Raw genomic sequence first — 19,879 nt, 5'->3', positions numbered from 1 at the left:
ATTTAAAAAAAAAAAATGTAAAAAGCTGCTGATTAAACACTGAATTGTAATCTTGTTATGAAGTTTTGTGACCTTAACGACTAAATTTGAATCAACTGCAGGGCCAATCTGATCAACTGTGGTGAAACGGGTTATTGAGTTGTTTATAAAAAAATTTAAGGGAAAAATATTGCTGACTCCGAGACTGATTGGGTAGACTGAAATTACATAGACAGACTGATGGGCTGCTGGAAACAGATGAAATGACTTTCATATTTTGGACATTTTTGTCGTATATTTATAACGGATATGTTGAGGGACTGGATATTGTCGGGACTAATTTTGTGAATGAGAAATAGCTTCCTTTCTTAGGAAGGCAAAAATGCTGCGATGCCTTTTAAAAGGTATTAAAACATTAATCCAGGGCCGGTCCCATGGCCTAGTGGTTAAGTTCGGCATGCTCTGCTTTGGCGGCCTGGATTCTGTTCCTGGGCATGGACCTACACCACTCGTCAGTGGCCATGCTGTGGTGGTGACCCACATATAAAATTAGGAAGATTGGCACAGATGTTAGCTCAGGGTGAATCTTCTTCAGCAAAAACAAAGACAACAAACAAACAAAAAAACATTAATCCAAGCCAACTTTTACTTTTACTAAGTTTAAATGACTGCACTATCTAGTTGTAATTCTACTGGTTAAAAAAAAGAGTATTTTGGGGCTGACCCAGTGGTGTAGTGGTTAAGTTCACAGGCTCTGCTTCAGCAGCCTGGGGTTTGCGGGTTCAGATGCTGGGTGCGAACCTATACACCGCTCATCAAGCTGTGCTGTGGCAGCATCCTACATACAAAGTAGAGGAAGACTGGCATGGATATTAGCTCAGGGCCAATCTTCCTCAGCAAAAAAAAAAAAAAAAAAGAGGAAATTTTAAAATCAGCAATCAGCATCATATTTTTGACCTAAGAGAAACAAAAAGCCTTTTATTGGGGCCGGCTCCGTGGATGAGTGGTTAAAGTCGCGCGCTCTGCTGCGGCGGCCCAGGGTTCGGATACTGGGCGTGGACATGGCACTGTTCGTCAGGCCACGTTGAGGCGGCGTCCCACATCCCACAACTAGAAGGACCTGCAACTAAGATATACAACTGTGTACAGGCAGGGTTTAGGGAGATAAAGCAGAAAAAAAAAAAAAAGATTGGCAACAGTTGTTAGCCCAGGTGCCAATCCTTAAAAAAAAAAAAGAAAAAAGGGTGATTTATTTTTAAAAAAAGCCTTTTATTAATCCTACTTCTTTATTTTTGTCTAAAACAGATATTATAGTGAGACACTGTAGTCAAATTAATTTTCTTGTCTGCTGGTTAACATCACAATGTCAAAGAAAATCTTCCAAATTTGAATAGAGATGATAATATGCAATTTTTTCTTAAAAGGGTCTATGTATTATTTTCACTCACAAGAAGCCCTATATTTGTGAAAACAAGCTTTTCCCCATGGGCATGTAACACTGCCCAGAGGCACAAAACTCAGTAAAAGAAAGACAGTTGTTAAAACCTTTGAAATGTGTGGTGGTGAGAAAACATGTAGGGTCTCACGCAAGTTATTCCTACCAGAACTTCTTTCCAAGGACAATATTTCTTATCTATAATTTGCTATTTCCCCAGATCCATAACATTATGATATGTAGGGTGTTAGTAAAATACATGAAAATGCTGAAGATAGTAAAAAGAAAAAAAAAGATCCTATAAATCATCTCAAGGATCCTAAAAAATGTCACTGGTTGTTTAGCTTTAAGTGTAGCTAAATTTTTAGGTTGATTACCTGGGGCTTGGGATTTTAGAAAAGTTCAAAGAGTAGAACTATTTTTTTTTTTTTTTAAGATTTTATTTTTTCCTTTTTCTCCCCAAAGCCCCCCAAGTACATAGTTGTATATTCTTTGTTGTGGGTCCTTCTAGTTGTAGCATGTGGGATGCTGCCTCAGCGTGGTTTGATGAGCAGTGCCATGTACGTGCCCAGGATTCGAACCAACGAAACACTGGGCCGCCTGCAGCGGAGCGCACAGACTTAACCACTCGGCCACGGGGCCAGCCCCAAGAGTAGAACTATTTTAAACCGCACCCAAAGCATTCAGAATAACTCATAATACACAGGAATTATTACATTTCGGTGGGCCTCTCTATTTCAAATATAATAAACGTTGTGAACCTAGAAAACTCAAGAGACAGTCTGCTGGGTTTATCAGATTTCATGTCTTTAATTAGTTCGTAATATAAAGCACCGGTTCTCGAAGTGTGGCCCTCAGGCCAGCAGCAGCCACAACTCCTGGGAGCTTGTTGGAAATGCCAATTCTCAGGCTCCACCCCAGACCTACTGAATCAGAAACCTGGGGGGTGAGGCGGGGCCGTCTGTGTTTTCACAAGCTCTGCTGATGATTCTGATGGAAGATAAAGTTTGAGAACTATGAGTATAAACTCTGGAGGGCTCTGTGTCTGCAACAATATCTGTGCACGTAACAATGACCACCCCCTACTCCTCCCCATCCATGACCAAGTGAGAAACCTAATTCTTCCAAGAATTCTGGTACTAATTTAGTGCATAGGACACCTGTGGACAGCCCAGTTCCTTTTGCCTTACCTGTGTCAAGTCCAAAGGGGTCTGAAGTGATATAAATGTCCAGGGACGGAAGGCAGTGGGACCTACTCTAGTGCCAGTGTTTTCACAGACATTTGCCGTGAGATCTGGCAGTGGACATCAGTGGCTTTCAGACTTTTAAACCACAGCTCACAGTGTGTGATCCAGTATATGCACATTTGGGTTTATAACAGAAACAAAAGTTTCCTTTATTATGATATGTTCTGATAATTTCTTTTCTGTTGTATGTCATTTAAAAAATGTTGGTTGTGGAGAGGCTGGCCTGGTAAGCATAGTGGGAAAGTTCAGTGTGCTCCGCTTCAGCGGCCCTGGGTCCACAAGTTTGGATCCTGGGTGTGGACCTACACCGCTCATCAAGCCATGCTGTGGCGGTGTCCCACACAGAAAATACAGGAAGACTGCTACAGATGTCAGCTCAGGGCCACTCTTCCCCAAGCAAAAAGAGGAAAATTGGCAACAGGTGTTAGCTCACAGCCAATCTTCCTCATTCACACACACACACACACAAACAAAGTTGGTTGTGGCTCATTAAATTATCTTCACAAACTCCTTGTATTGCACCTCAAAGACAAAAATGCTACCTTAGATCATAAATTTTCATCCACGGTCTATTGAGCAGGGTAACACTCGTGAAATGATAAAGTTTATATATATTTACGTATGTGCATATTTCTGTGCAAGGGGCTTCATAGCTTCTGTCAGATTATCAAAGGGAAGGTAACACTTGGGAAGTTAGGACACATGGATCTAGGTCCCATAAAAAGGACAGAGGACAAAAATCAGGATTTCTGCCGTTAGACGACCCCTGTGGCCCCCTGAACACTCCTGTGGATGAGACTGGGAAGGGTCCTCAGGCTGATCCTCCACCCCACACAGGACCCTCAGGAGCTCTCTCCACTGGAGATGGAAGGTTTGATATTTGAGTGGACTTTCTACTTTACAAAGGAATGGCAATGCTGGGCATCCAGTGCTCCCATCGCTACTGGGATCATGATTCAGAATTTCCACAAAGGGCAGCAGGATCGAGACAGTCCAATCGAACCCAAGGCCCGGTTTGTCTTCTATATTCAGTAGAGATTAGCAGTTGCTGCAAGCCAGGTTCTTGCACTTTGGTTGTTGGAAGTGAGGGCCATGGTCAGCTGAGCTGCTGGGATTAGCAAGAAAGATGTAGCACAGGATTTTTCCCCTGTGGTCACTGAGATGACAATCTAGACACAAACAAGGCTGATACTGGGCCAACAGGCACCAGTATGTCCTTATTGCTTGTTAAACTATTCAAATACTTCTGTATCTTTGGTAAAGAACAGCTGTCCCAGTCCCACCCCCACAGCCACCCTGACCCCTCCCTGGGCCCACTAGGACCTGTATGGGACCTGGAGACCAAAAGGTTAATGCCTGGCACAGCAAGGGGGCCTCCAAGAATGCTCTATGAGTGGTTGGTATACTCAGTTCTTAAATATTTTTTTCCATTGGAGGAAGATTAGCCCTGAGCTAACATCTGTCGCCAATCCTCCTCTTTTTGCTGAGGAAGACTGGCCCTGAGTTAACATCTGTGCCCATCTTCCTCTACTTTATCTGCAGGACGCCTGCCACAGCATGGCTTGTCAAGTGGTCGGTAGGTCTGTACCCAGGATCTGAACCAGTAAACCCTGGGCCGTGGAAGCAGAACATGCGAACTTCACTGCTGTACCACTGGCCGGCCCAGTTCTTGAATATTTTTAACATTACCCGGACATAAACACAGCACATAGGGCAACGTCACTGGCTACACATTCGCTTACACTTCACAACTGGCAGGGCTACGATGGAAGAGGTGTGCACCGGCCTCACCTTGAAACTGATTGACCTGCTGCACAGGGTATGCATTCCGCTGCTGCTGGAGGTGCTGCCGGGGCAAATGCGTTTGCTGCAACTGCTAGGACAGGACAAGAAGGGGGGGATGGAATGGGGAGAGAGCACACAATTAAATATCTTGGCAGTTCCAGGAAGGCAGGTTTTTTTTCAAAAACTAAATTTTGTACTGAAGAATAACGCACATGCAGGCAAGAACACAAAGCATAAGTGTACAGTTTGATGGGTTTTCATAACTGAACACACTCCTAGTAACCAGCATCTAGAACAAGAAAGAGAACATTGGCAAGAGTCCCCCACGCCCCTTTCCAGTCATTACCCTTCCTCTGATCCTGACGGAACCACTATCCTAACTTAGCAACACTGATTAGTGATGTCTGCTTTTGTACTTTCTATAAGTGGATCTGTACAATGTGTTTGTGTCTGGCTTCTTGCACCCGTCGTTATATTTGTGAGATTCATCCGTGTCGATGCATGAAGTTGTGGTCTGTTCATTCTCACTGTTGAATAGTGTCCCATCATAGGAATAGACCACAATTTATTTACCCGTTCTACTAGTGATAGTCATTTAGAGTGTTTCCTGCTTGGGGCTGTCACGAATACGGCTGCTGTGAACATCCCTGCCCACGTCTTTTGGTGACCATCTGCGGCATTTCTGACGTGTGGACTTGCTGGCTCACGAGGAACGTGTACTCAGGGAGGCAGTTTTGATTCTGACTTTCCAACATCAGCTTGCATGTGTTCCTTAGCATTGTGGGGACCGAGCTCAAAGGGACAAGCAATGAGTTTTTAACGACCTAAATAGATGCTTCAGGTATAGGAAGATGGGATTCTCAGGGGTGATTTTAAAAAGGCTAATTTTATTCCCATGAGGCCACACTGCCTGTAAAAGACATCCCCACAAATGAAACAGGCAGCATTTACTGCCTCGAGGAAACCGCGCAGGATTCCACATACACCAGGAGCCAGGAGGCCCGCATTTTAGTCTTTCTTCTTCCACTCGCGGGGATTCTGCACCACTGGCGCTGTTACCAATACATGGAAAGGCTATTGTGATCACTATCATGCTGTATGTGAAAAGGGAAAGAAAAGAAGAGTGAGGTGGAAAGACCAGAGGAAGGGGTTTTAGGTCTCGGTCTGCATTCAAGTAGCTGCGTGACCTCTGGGGTGTCTTTTAACCTCCTTCTGTAGCTGCTGAATATTCATTAAGCACGTTTCTACAGAGAACATACAGCAAGGGCCCTGCTCCTGAGAGTGTTCATTACAAAAATAACACACACTGACCGCTTCTTAACACATGTGTTTATTTCTATTTTTTCTTTTGTTTTTGTTTCTGGGGAGCTCTATAATTTTCTTTTTCTTTCTCTCTTTTTTTTTTTTTTCTTTTTCTGGACAAGGCCAGCCAGCACTCTGGCAACCAAAGAAAAGCACAGCCTCTGCCCTATTCACCCAATCCCCTGGTGCCTACCATGGTGTTTTGCACAAAACGGTTGAAACTGTGAAATTAATTAATTGTGTGGACAAGAAACCATGCTAATTTGTTAGGCAGCATTATAAGGGCATTATTGAGAGCAAGCTGAGCACTTAAAAGCTTCTCCTCAGCCAAATGTTCCATATCAGGTAAGAATTTAACTGTCCCATTTACAACTGGGAGTGAGCCCTGGGGTAGCCTGCGGAGGGTTGGGGATGGGGCCCCCAGTTAGGAGTCAGGACGCCCCAGCTGCAGTCCTGGCTGTGCTTCTCTCTAACTCTGCGATCTCAGCTAAATCACATAAGCTCCCTGGCCTCACTTTCCTCATTTTAAAATGAAGGGACATCATGAGGTCTAATATTTCTTTCAGATCTAAAATTCTAGGCTCTGTTGAACTATTGTGAGTGGATGAGAGGTGACGTTCTGCGCTCTTTGAGAAGCAGGCATTAAATGTTAATTCACGCCTGCTTTCAACCTGCGGTTCTGATCTCTAAGTCCACTGAGAATCATTGCAGAGTCCCGGAAGATACGCAAGAACCCAAATCCTTCTGTTTTCCCTCACATGTCCTTTCAGGAAACCCAAGAGTTTCTAATATGCTCGTTTTAAAATTGAAATTGTTAGGTCACTTTCAATGCTGCTGCAGAGACTAAGAAAATCAGCTTGGCATTGATATGGCAATATTCATTCTCAAACAAAAAGTTGACAGCCTACCGCTTGGCGACCCCTGCATAGTCTGCATCAGTAAGCAATGTCTCCAGGGGCAGGTAAGATGCTACACTGACTTCAGTTTCTTCAGTGCAGTCTCTGGGTTCCATTTGTGGGATTTGTCCCTTGGGTCGCCCCCAGGATGGCTGGTACATGTGGCTGCGGCTCTTAACATCACATTCTGTGACATCAGGGTCATGTGACAGGTCCCCCCACACATTTGTGCAGTTTCCATAGAATTTTACACACATTATTCCGTGTGATCCTTAAAATAGCTACAGGAGGAAGACTGGTAAATTATTAAAACCTAACCTGGCAGAGGAGGAGAGAGGTTAGCTGGTTTTTCGAAAATCATACCACAAGCAAAAGATTGTGACCCTGAGTAAATCATTCTTCCTGGGTCCCTCTTCATTCTCTTCATACACACAGTTACTAAGGAATTATACTCATTTTTTGCAGTTTCCCATTTCCTCATCTTTTCCAGGGATCTCTGTATCTCTCTGTGTCCTGGGTCCTGAGGGGTCTCGCCACGTTCTCCTCCTCGTCTGTGGGCGTCATCTTGTGGCAGCTTTTCTCCCACTCTTCTGCCTCCCTCCTTGTTCCCAGGGTTTGGTGGACCTCACTGAGTGGGGACACTCCTGGGCTCGCACAACTGAGTTCTGCCTGGTTACCCGGCTCCTCTTTGTGCCTTGGTCACAGCAAACATATCAAAGGCCATCACTCAAAACATCAGGCACACCTGAAATTTCCTGGGATTGGCTGAGGAGAGGAGTCACAAAGCCCAGCTCCCCCTAGCAGCTCCATTTATCACTGCCTGAGAGAGATTAGCATGGTTCCTTGTCACACACCTTACGCAGGGTGAGAGGGATACAGGCTTGTTTGTACAAGAGCTGCCAGGCGGCTGACTGACCTTGGTGAAAAGGGAGATAATTACACAGCTGTTCAGGAACAAAAGCAAAAAAAGGAACATAAGTGAACTGCGCTCAACAGTACAATTTTTCTATTTGGAGGATGACTGGTGTTACTTTGAACTGCTGCTTTGGTTACTAGCGACCTCAACATGCCTGAGTCCCACACAGTATCTTGTATCTAAGTGGTGGAGGATGCTTGATAAATTTCAAAATTCTGATCCTATTAGGAATATTCTAGAAGGGTAACTGTGGGGCAGAGCTCTATTGGACCTTAAGCCTTATAGGACAAGCTCGCACCTCCTATAATAAAAGAGCGCGATGCCCCGTACAGACCCCCCACAGGAGCCACCTAGGGATCTCTTGTGGAAGGCCTCACGTGTTTCCTGGGATAATACTAAACCCAGCCTGGGGATCTTGAAAAGCAAAACACCTTGAAACCTCCAGGAGCAGCCCTCAGGGAAGCTTCCTTTCAAAGCTGGAGGAATTATATGGCAAAGGCGGACAATGATTCTAAGGTGAAGCTTCATTTGTGTTAGGCCTTCCTTTAACTCAAAGATTTCCTAAACTGCTTTAAAAGATTTTGAGAATTTTCTTAAGTTCACACCCTTTCTGTGACCCCGAGTTCAGGTTTCCAGGCAGTTCTGTGGGCCCTATTATTCTGCTATTGTTCCTGTTCTATTGTTCATGACCAACTCTGTAGAATTCTCCTCCTGACACTTTCCTCCAAGAAACAAAGTTCTCTGAATTATTTTCTTTTTTCTTCATGCTGGAAATATTAGCGTTTACGAAGAATGTAAGGCAGCCCTCTACCCCGCCATGCTGATTACATAGACCCTGCTACTACAAACTAGAAGAAAAGCAGTCAGGCATGAATTGAAGAAATGCCTCTGGCAAATGGGCCTTCAAATTGATGGCTGAAGACTGTCTTTTAAGAACAAACTAATTCATTCTAAGAAAAAGCCTAACTAATTGAAAGGTCTAAATTCTGCAGGTTCTTCTGTGATCCTGGGAAATGCTAGACTGTGAATATCTTGGCAAAGGACTGGAACTCCCTCGCAGACACCAGGTGCTGAATAAATGCTTGCTGAACGAATGAATCACGCCGTGGGCGCACGTTACCTGCTCGGCCAGAATCTGCTGCTGCTGCTGTTGCTGCCTTTGCTCCCGCAGGAACTGTTGCTTCTGCTGCTCCATCAACTGGGCCCGCTGGTCAATGAGCATCTGCTTCATGATGGCTGCCTGGGGCTGGCTGCCCAGGAAGCCGGCACCTGCGGGACTGGCTCCTGAGACCATGCTGCCTGAGCCTGGGGCTACGGAGGACTGCATGGGGCCTGTGGTCCGGGGAAGCCCAACTGGATGCTGCTCCTGGGAGGTTAGGAAAAGAAGAGAATGCAGCAATTCCACATTTAAAGGGAAGCACGGGGGAAGGGGGATGGGGCAAAGGCTCTGGCTTGTAGACCTAAGGGGTCCTGAGTAGACACCTTATATTTCCACAAAAACAACCCAGTAGTCTTCAAACTTGGCCTTACTACTGTAGAACTGGAGAGGCTACAGGGGGACAGTAATAGAGTATGGCTCTGGGAAATCTGAGACCAACTCCTGTCTGTTTTGGATGGGGCTGCCTAAGGGACAAGGCCTGGGTTTTCAGCTACATTCTGCGTTCCTCCAAAGGAAAGGGAATAAGCCTTTAAGGTGAGGCTGGGCTCACCTTTAAAGTCTGGAACAAGACAGCCTGACCTTGCCTCTTAATCCTTGCTGCCTACCTGGCCAAGATGGACTTCTTAGCTGGTAAAAGACACATTTACAGAAGACTGCTGGAATTTATTAATCAACAGATCTGCTATTTAATGGGATTCTCATTAATTGCAACATGTGAAAGCTTTGATATATGTAAAAAAAAAATCCTGCTAGTGAGACTTGTTGATGGTGAGAACTGCGAATATGTTACACTGACCAAAGAAACGTAATCTCTCAACATCTTCAAAAATAGAATTGAGTCGAGAATGTCTGGCATAATTTAAACGTGGGGGGGTTGAACTGGGTCTCTTGATTCTATAATTATGTGTTAGTCAGTTAAATGATGGCAACTTTTAAGGACTGGTCCTTAGGGAATAGGAGGTAAAGCGGTAAGGACCTGTTTACACACAGCCCAAGTGACTCCTTGGAGAATGTGCTCCGAGGGGAAGTCTGTAACAACCAGACAGTGTAGACCATTTGGGGAAAACACTGATGGGAAGAGTGGGTGTGTGACCATAAGATTCAGTTTCTAGACGTTTCCTTCCCTGTTCATTCTACCAAGCACATTTGGTAATAGCAAGTACTGTCTGAACATTTTGCAGAAATGTTCCTTTTAATTCATTCAACTTCCAAGTAATTAATCTGAACACAGAGGAGCTGATGTCTGAGATGTCCACAAATTAAATGGTACACATGTAAGGATACAGACAGTCATATTGTGAAGCAGGATTATGACTTAAATCCTAAGAAACGAATGTGAATAACTCTAGAGTCATTTAAAAAAACTTTCATCCAGTCAAATTGGATTTTCATATTTTTCCTCTTTTTGCTTTGCTACCTTTTCTGTATAGACAGTCAACCACACTGGCAGTTTCCTCTTAAAACACAGAGTCGAGTTTGGTCTCCGTCTCTCCTAGAGACACAGTCCTGGATTCGATCCCCCCAGCCTGGGCTTGCTGTACCCCCTTCCCTCCAACGTGTGGTGCTGAGCCAGTCACACTTTTCTTTCCTGCTGTGAGATACCTAAACTGCATCTTCTTCACTCCTTCCACCCACCCAAACAAAATGAAAAAGCAAAACACCATTATTCCTCTCACCCGGGAAACAATATCCCAAGAAGTTCTGGTTAGTTAGTGCAGTAGTCCCGGTCACCCAGCTAGTAAATGGAAGAACCAGAACTAGCAGAACCAGAACACCGAACCGGGGTCTAAATTCAGTATTCCTTCCACTAGCTCAGACCTTTCCCAGACGACGGCTCCAGGGTGCCCAGTGTGCACCTAAGAATTGCCTGTAGACTAAATATATAAGTATGTCTCTCATAAATGAACTGTGTTCTATTTTTTTAATGTAAATGTTGTTGCTGAAGTTAATAAAACTTCTCGCTTTGTGTATTTTCTCCGTAAATAGACAATTATCAGGTAGAAAGCTATGAAATATTTATATCAAAAAGACCTTATACTCAAAAATGCCAGGAGCCTTTACGCTACCCAAAAGCTTACTTTATGACTGACCCTGCAGGGGTCAAGATATTTCAGAGTTTTCCCTTTCCTCTCAATACTTGCTACTTGTTTTCCAAGCCCTTCCTTCCACTGGGATAAAGGTGTTTCTTGCCACCTTTAGAGACAAATGGCTGATTGACCTAACACTTTAACAAATGAACTCACATTGAAGTATAAATAGTGAACCAATCAGCAAAAACACATAGTTTTTTCTGAGTATTTCAGTATATTTGATACTTTCCAGTTTGATAAGGAGGAGAGAGTTGGAAAGAAAATGAAACCCAAGGGAAGATAAAGTTTTCTTCAGTTTGATTTTATGAGAAGGTCTGGTCTGGGGAGGCCCCATTTATCTTGGTGAACTTTGAGATAGTCCTGTTCTGTGTGACCAGTCCTGCTAGCTGGGGCACATGCCCAGGAGTGGTAAGTGGTGTCATGTTGCTTTCCCAGCCTCCCACCCGGGAAAAGAAGGGAGAGAGAGGCAAATGAGGTGATGATGATACAATCATCCCTCAGTATCCTCAGGGGATTGGTTCCAGCACTGCCCGCAGATACCAAAATCCACGGATGCTCAAGTCTCCTAGTCTGCTTTTAGTATCCCCGGGTTCCATATTCGGGGGAGCTGCATCTGCGGATGCGGCCCCCATGAATACGGAGAGGCATCTGTACATCCAACCACTTTTGACACCTGTCTTCCAGGAGCAAAAAGAAATAATTCAAAAGCACAGTGGGAAAAAGCCTTCCCAGAGGGACAGTTAGGTTATTACTTCACAGGATTATATATTTCCCTAAATGATTTCCTGCCAAAGGTTTTGCCTTCAGGTTTCTCACTAAAGACCCGAAGACATAACGGCAGGAGGGCTATGTGCATTTTTAAAGGATTGCCTTCCATATGAAACATCCGTGATTCTAGATTGGCACACCTTTAGGACTTTCCCAACCAGCTCTGCTGCATTCAACAGCGGGTGAGTGACACCTGGGTGTATATTCCAACGTGTGAAGATGCACCAAGTGACTCGCCTTACAAATTGAGCCGGCTGAGGCCATTAGCTGCTTCATCTTATATGGTGGCTTTTAACCTCCAGTCTAAGAGGGCTTAATGAGCAAGAGTCTGTCGAATCTCAGGATTTCAAGCCACTGTTCTTGTTTCTAAGGAGGACACACACTGTGTGTGCAATTAGAGAAAACCAGGCTGAGCTTTCGTCACCAGAAATGTAACGCCTTGAAGCCAAACGATGCAGTATTTTTAGTTTTAATTACTGGCTTGTTCTCCACCCCACCCCCTGCCCGACAACCTCCCTTGCTTTCTACCAAGAATCTTAATTCAGTCTCTTCCTCTCAGAAATCCAATTGGCTACACAGATCGTCATCATTCCCCAAACCTCTCACTCTTCAGTAAAATAAAGGGAGGGGGGATAAAAAATCAAAACCAAGAATCTATTTTACATGTCTTCTCCTAGGAAAAGATCTTCGCGATTTTCTAAGGGATGGAGCGAGGTAGGAGGTGTAAAAAACACTCTGCCTCCCCCCAAAGAAGCAGTTTTCTACTTCAAAAACCAGCTGTGGTAAAAATATCTCCCCAGAACAGCCAGCTGTTTATTTATAAATCTGTGCGTAGGGAAGCTTTATTTCTCTTAAGTGTTTTGAAGAACATGCATAGTGTTTGGAGAGAGGGCCCGGGGTGGCTGGCAGCGAACCAAAGATTGCTGGCTCCTTAAGGTGGGATCAGAAAAGGCTGCTGGCGGTGGTTGAGTCTGGGGTGACGGGACTTTGCGGAGAACTGGCTGGAGGACGCCCTGGGCTTCAGCCTTTTCCCGGCGTTCCTCGTCGGGGAACAAGGAGCAGCTGCTGTTCTTCCTCTGTCCCAGCAGATGGTGGTGTCAGCCCGGTCCTCCGGCTTCCAGCTCGCCTGCTCAGCGCGCGTGGCGTGTCCCGCCCCCCACCCCCATTTGCAGATGGCTTAATCATGACTCCGGTTCCTCCCCCGCCCCCGTCCCCCCGCCCCGCGCGTCTGGGCTAACGCTGCGAACGTGGAGCCAGGCAGTCGAGTGTTACAGCGTACAGCAGGTAGCCTGGCAACTGAGAGCATAATACCGAGCAGATGGTGTTCGCACGGCGTGATGGACATCACACACGACAGCCTGAGACAATCCAGGAATTCCCTGGGGACTCGAGGCCCTCTTTACACAAAATGAGTTCTCTCTCCATTGCCGTGTATCTCTGGGGTTATCTCCCCCCTCTCCCCGACTGACACTGAACTGGTTTCTTATTACCGACTTTTCTTCCAGCCCGAGGGGAGGAAGATTTCACGTGGGGGTGGGGGACCGGCCGTGGAAGGAAACGGAAGGGCTGGGAGCCGGAGGAGATCGTGGGGGGCGGAGGCCACCGGAGAGGGGAGGGAGAGTGGCGTAAACCAGACCCCGGGGCGGACTGCCCGAGAGAGGCAGGGTCTCCGGAGCCCGGGCTGCACAAAGCCGGCGCGGGAGGGCGGCGCGGAGGGGCGAGCCTCCACTCAAGAGTCTTTGCAATCGCATGGTCTGCGAACAGCCTAAATGAAATTTAGGATTTTACTTAAAAGGTCCCCTAGGGCGTAATTTAGCCTCTCGACTCGAGCCTATATGCTTACAAGTCCTTAGGGGACTCTAAGAAGTCAGGAGCCGGGCCCCTGCGCTCCCGGCAGGCCGGAAGATGCCTCTGCGCGCAGGCGTCCCTAACAAAGAAACCGACGAGGCGGGCGGCTCGGCGTTCCCGTCCCCCAATACCGTGTGGGCCCGGGCCCGGGAAGGAAACAGGAGCAGAGGGCAGGAGGGCAGAGAGGAAGGGTTGTTCATAATAGGAAAAAAAATAAAAATAATGCATAAACCAAAAGGACGTCCCAGAACACAAATCTGTGCTTTTCACACACACTGGACCAGGTCAAGTAATTAAGAAAAAATTTAAGTCAATCTTCAGCCCAAACGCAATTTTGCCTAGATAATATACATCAAGAGACTTCTCTGTCCAGTCTCTCCCCAGTATCCAGAGGCTTTCTTCTTGCAAAGGTACTATTCAAGTTTTAAGTTTCAGAGGAGGTAGTCTTTTCAAAGGTGGAAGCTGACGTTTCACGCAGAACATCACACTTGCTGGGAGAGCGTTCAGCAGTTTCATGTCAGCAGCACAGGATGAATCCGACACCCACGGGGGGCTGAGTGGAGGCATCTGGCTGTGACTCCCAGAGGCTCAGGGTGGTCAACTCAACTGGTACTCTGAGGCTCGAGGAAACCATCTGACCTCTCGGTCTCAGTTTCCACCTCCTCAAATGAAAATCCTATTTATAAGACTCCTTTCTTGACAATGAAAGAGATGAAAGAGTTATAGAAAGAAAATGGCTAAGAAGATGCTAACGCCTCCGCGCCCCCCCTCCCCCCCCCCAAGTATAGGCAGTTCACGAACAATAATGCGTTAAATCGAGGGTTTAAGTGTGATTCCAGGATCAGCATCATTAGCATCACCTGGAGCTTGTTAGAAATGCAAATTCTCAGACTCCACGTCAGGCCTACTGAATCAGAACCTCTGGGAGCGGTTTAACATGCCCTCCAGGTAATTAAGATGTCCCACAGTTTGAGAATCACTGGGACAGACAATCCTGGTTTATGGGCACTGACTGCAACTTGAGGCATCTGAGCTCTCTGTACCCTGATTAGATTGCAAACCCTGCACTTTCAAAAGCAGAGTGCTGAGTTGCTTAGGTTTGTATTGCAAATTAGTCTGCATCTGAAACAAAACTCCCAAATTTTCAGAGAGTTGCTCAGGCAACACAAACCAAGAATTCTGAAAGGACCCTATGGCCATGATTCTTCCAAGAAGGTCACTCCTCCTGCAACTCTGCGATGGAGGCTGAGGAGCAGCCGAGACTGAGGAAGGGGTGAGGCCAGTAAACTCCTTTGCTCAGGAAGGGAGTGTCAAACATCACTAGACTTCCCGTCCCTGATCTGATATAAGGTAGAACTATGGAAAGCTATGATTGGAGGAAAGTCCCCTCTGGCTGGAAAAGGTTCTTCAAACATGGAGAAGACCAGAAGCAACAATGGAAGATGACAGCTAATACCTACGGGGCACCCACTGTATGCAAAGCATCCTGCCAGGTGCTTTCACCTGAGTAATTAAACTCATTTTATTTATTTTAAAAACTCAAGTCTCTGAGCGGTTAAGTATTGTCTGATGTCCCATAGCTGGTGGTGGTATCTTTGGGACGCTGACTTTTCCACTGACCATAACATGCATCTGGTCTAAACTGAGCAGACCACCCAAGAGGACTCTGGAGTAAAGAGAAATGGGAAGGGGGTAAGGGGAGAGAGGAATGGGCATAGAATAAAAAGGTAGAAACTGTATTGGGATCAAAGGATGAAGTTGAAAGAGCACAAAAATATACATCATTTTTTATAAGTTGCCTGATACCCAAAATTAGGATGCCTTTGTCGTATCAACTTCGACATTTAAAGAAAGGGCATAAGATTAGACCACTCAAGCAGAAGTGGAAAGAAGAAACAAAATAAAATAAGACCTTAGAATTCTCTTTGAAGTTGGTCAAGTGTCAGGGCAGGAACTTGGTTTCAGGATAGTGGCTTCTTTTACAGACTTTCTTTGTCCTTGTCCAGAAGAATTTTTCACTATGAATTTGGAGAGTTGCTTACAATAAATTCATAGCAAAGCCCCAACAGGGCCTACCCCATATAAACCCCTCTGTTTCAGCAGATTGTTGAAGAAGTTTGGATAAAAAGGTTTTATGATGTGTGTTGGTGGTGTCCCCAAGATGACTGAGTTTTGAGGCAGTTTATCAATTTAGGAAGCTCATCACTGAAGTGGTGGTAACTTGGGGCCCAATGCTAAGCCTGCCAAATGGGTTCAGCAGAGTTCTTTGTTCAACCTCTAAGAAGGAGCAGTTTATCTTGGGGGAACCCAACAGGCCTGGGTAGAAACTTAGCTCCATCATGGGCCCAGTGACTGGCCCGCCCTGACTGTCTAACAAATAGCTTGTTGATATTACTGTTATTGCTGTAACCTCTTGATCATGCAGTTCTAGAAAGTCAAGTTGAGGGAAGTGCTGTGTTTCTGGTTCTAGCTTAGCTCCTAAGACAATGAGGACTAGGACTTTAAACGTGGTTTACAATGAGCAGAATGGAGTTCCTACCAGGACTTTTGACTATTTAAAAAATACATGTTTTGCTGAGTTTTCCCCCGATCACTGGGAAAATTTGAAAAAATTGTATAAAACTAGAAAGAACAAAAAGGCAATATTCATTTTTAACACTCAAAGGTGACCATGTTAATATTTTGATGTGTTTTTAGATTTCTTCTCAGCTTTTTTCCCCTGTATGCAATAATATATTTTGTGTGCTCGTGATCACTGTATATATATGATTGTATCACTGTTTCTTACTAGGTCACATAGGAGAGGTAGAAAGTTCCAACTTTTCAAATGCTTGGATAATTTTCTGGTAGGATGAGACTTGTACGGCATCATTCCAGCAGGATCTGCAGGTCTGTATGAGTCTTGCAGTGTCCAGCACAGAGCTAGGTGCACAGTTGCAAGAGAATAAATATTTGCTGAACTGAACTGACTAATTGGCTGTGATGAATTCTAGCCTAAACCAGTATCATGTATGATTGGAGAGGAGAATAAAAGATGGCCCTATAGTGAACTGCTTCTCCGAGCAACTGAGTAGAACCTCCACTGAAGAACTAAGCAAGGGTTAAAGGTGGTGGTCCAGTGCAAGATACGAGAGTGCCCTGGGCCACAGGAAGGTCAGGCTTTCATGGACTTTCTTGGGGGTAAAAACAACAAAAATACCATTTGTTCTTATCAGTGCTTTGAACATAGTTACCATAGGTCCCTCCAATGGAAACACAACTTTGAGAGTTATGCTTTTCCTCTGCCTTTGATGTAAATTATAGAGTCCTTTTGATCCCTTTGTTGTGATTAATTGCACCACCAAAGCAACTCTAAATTGGCTAAAAGTTCATTAGTGTGCAACAATAGGAGCTTGATTAAATAAATTATGGTACATCCATACCATGAATACTAGGCAGCCAATAAAAATCATGCCTTCTCAGACTATCTAATCACATAGAAAAAAGCTTACAATATATAGTTAAGGGGGGAAAAAGCAGTTTCTAAGAGAGTAATCAGAATAATCACCGTAGACAGAATTAGAAGTGATTTTTATTTTTATACTCTTTCACATTTTCTATTAAGAACGTATTACTTCAAGTAAGCATTATTTTAAGAAACTTATGCTCTAGAAAAAGTCTTTTAATTGCCAAAAAAGAAAGAGAGAGAGAGAGAGAAAGAGAGAAAGAAAGAAGGGAGCCTGTTTTCAAGGACTCCATAATTCTGATGAGGAGCGAGGATGCCCTAGTTCCTGAGCAGCTGGTGGCATCTTTGCAGAGGAGGAGCAGAAGCCACATCCCTGGGCCTTCTACATGGAGACAGCAGAGCATAGGGCCCAGTGGTGAAAGCACCTGACTGTGCCTGGAGAGGGAACTGAAGGCTTCTCAGAGGAAGTGATGTCTCGGAATGGCTTAGGTGGACAAGAGAGGGATGGCTTCCAGGACAGAGCACAGAGTGATCAAAGATGTGAATACATCCTGTTCTGAAATCCTATTTCTAAGGACTCATCTCATGGAAATACTCACAGCTTTGTGCAAAGGTTTATCTTTAATAGCTTGAATGATGCAGAGTAGGAAAAAATGAAAAAACAACCTAAATGGCCAACGTTGAAAGCATTTATTAAACTATAATACAACCCTCCCCCGACAAAAACCCAAACCTCATTAAGAATACTTAGCCTAAGCAGACATGGAACAGAATGTAGTGAGTTGAAGTGGGCCCCAGTTGTGTTCGGGACCTGGACTATTTCCACCTGAGCCCACCTTATCCTCTTGAGTGTATAACAAACATCCTTAAGTGGCTGTTGTCTTTTTCAAGACCTGGACATGGCATGAATGTGAACAAACTGAGTTTGGCTACAGGTTCAGCAACTAGGCCAGCTTGGCATTGCTTCGACAAAGAGCTCCCAAGTCCCAGAGAAGGCTCTGAAGGGCACTGACCATCTTCTGAGAATTCTCTGGTGCACCTGGACAAGCTTCCCTTTGTGGCACCATCTACTTTCTGTGGTTTTTCTCTATTCTAGGCTTGAAAGCACAGAGCATGGCCAGAACCAGCCCAATCTTTAGAGTTTAAGAACTCAAGAGACAGTGAAAACGATCATTTGCCTCCACAGGTTGTCTTCTCTGCGGGGCTGTAGGAAAACCCCAGCCCCAGGGGCTGTGAGACCTGCCCCACAGGGGTGGGCACGGCATCTGTCTGCATCCGAGTGGCCGCTGTCAGGACACATGGACTGCATGTGGTTTGTCAGCTGCTCCAGGAATTAGGTTTTTTAGCCATATGTTTGCTGCCTTTCTTTCCTTGATGTAAAAATAGGGAGGGGGAGGCAGGAGTCTCAGCTGTCTTCAGCAGAGCTGCTGGGGAGAGTTTTCTCCTGAGCTACTGTTTCCCCAAACCATACTTTTCTCTTTTATTGCCTCCTCCCCCCATTTCTGATGAAGTCATCACAGCAAAGATTGCATAACTGATGCAGAGGCCTATCTTGTGTTATCCTGGGAGACAGGCCAATGTTTCCGTTTATAGACAAGAGCACTGCCATGCAGCCAAATGGAGCTCTCTGCTGCAACCACTGCAGGACAGGAAGAAGGAAAGGAAAGCTTGGAGCTTGAGGGCGGGCTGTGAAGAGAAGACAGGGGCTTCCTCCCTCCTCTCTGCAGCCTCGGAGGGTAGCCGAGGGACACTAGCTCTGACTGCCTGGGGAAAGCCCCTTCTACAAGGCTGCTTGCGCTTGGCTCTCTGCTCTCCCCTCCTTCCAGAAGATGCTGTCAGGGGCGGGGAGAGGGGGAGTCCATGTCAGCCTGCTCTGCTGTTTTCTGACTGCTGAACCTACCTGTGGGCAAACCAGGTATGATCATGCAGAGGCTCAGAGAGGAGGGCAGCCCTCGCCACACTCCTGAGAGCAGAAGCCAGGCCAGCAGTTGTGCTGGGGTCTGAGGAGGCCAGGATCTGCGGGAGGGCATGAGCAAGTAGAAAGAAAAAGCAGTAACACTGAGAAATCTGGGCTTGTTACTTCACATATTTAGAGATTTTTGGCTGAGAACTAGGTTCCTAGAGAAAGGGAGTCTAGAGGAGGAGCTTGCACCTATGGGCAGGTGGGGATGGCGTCCTTGGACCCTGCGCCTTACATCCACAGTGGTCCTCGAGTTTAGATTTTCAGATACATTCTTCACACGAGGTTTTACATTGAGAAACCTTGACAGGATTGAGAGAGACTTTCTATTTCACGGCTTTAAGTTGTGTCCTGTTACTAGATTGCACTTGCCTAAAGCCTTTATGAATGAACATTCTTTATAAGTCCTGTGTTTATCTTGTGAATGGCATAATTACACTGCACTGTATTTTTAAAAATAAAAACACCACCTTCTTTTTTTTAACCCTTTTGGCATTTCTTCATTTTGTAAATATACCTGGTGACTCCAAAAAACAGAAGTGGCCCAGGTCTTTTGTGAACCTTGAGAAGAGCTGGGGGACAAACTGGGATAAAAACAGTCTTAGAAGAAATATGGACCTGAAAGAGGGTCTCCTTGATTGCACCTGTGTTGCAGTAAACACAGCTCCTGACCGCCCCCTGTCCCTCCAGTAACCTGGAGAAAGGAATCTGGAAACAATTAGAAATCCTCCTCTCCACAGATCTCACACTCGTCCCTCATTTTATCAGGACTGCTCTCAGGCAGCGTGATTCAGCAGGGCTTGCATACAGTAAGCGCTCATGAATGTTTGCTTTCATTGTCATCAATATTAATAATAATGAGGAAATTAGAAACTTGAGGTGGGGCCTACATTTTCAGCTCATATTTTGTTCTTTCTCAACAGATCAGTTCCTCAGCCTTATATAGGAAAACACCCTTGTTCACAAATGACCACCTTTTGATTAGGATAACAATTAAGTTGATAGCTAAATATGGAACTAGACCCTAGAATGAAGGTGAAGTTTATGGG

The 19,879-nt window shown here is 45.3% G+C and overlaps 1 protein-coding gene across 2 annotated transcripts in view; it reads right to left on the bottom strand.

Annotated features, from left to right (window-relative positions):
- MAML3 (mastermind like transcriptional coactivator 3) overlaps positions 1–19,879 on the bottom strand; it is a 395,007-nt gene that overhangs the window by 5,254 nt on the left and 369,874 nt on the right. The window contains exons 3-4 of one of the 2 annotated variants that reach the window (XM_005607833.4): positions 8,681–8,926; positions 4,453–4,534 (exon numbers count right to left, since the gene is read on the bottom strand). In XM_005607833.4, the coding sequence (XP_005607890.3) occupies positions 4,453–4,534; positions 8,681–8,926 (328 nt within the window). Of the gene's footprint in view, positions 1–4,452; positions 4,538–8,680; positions 8,927–19,879 lie in introns of both variants that reach the window. The other variant, XM_001502411.5, reaches the window with a different exon arrangement.

Source organism: Equus caballus, chromosome 2, assembly GCF_041296265.1.
Source record: "Equus caballus isolate H_3958 breed thoroughbred chromosome 2, TB-T2T, whole genome shotgun sequence".
NCBI lineage: Eukaryota > Metazoa > Chordata > Mammalia > Perissodactyla > Equidae > Equus > Equus caballus.
The sequence above is the reverse complement of the archived record's forward strand: the minus strand, read 5'-3'. Positions and strand labels throughout refer to the sequence as shown.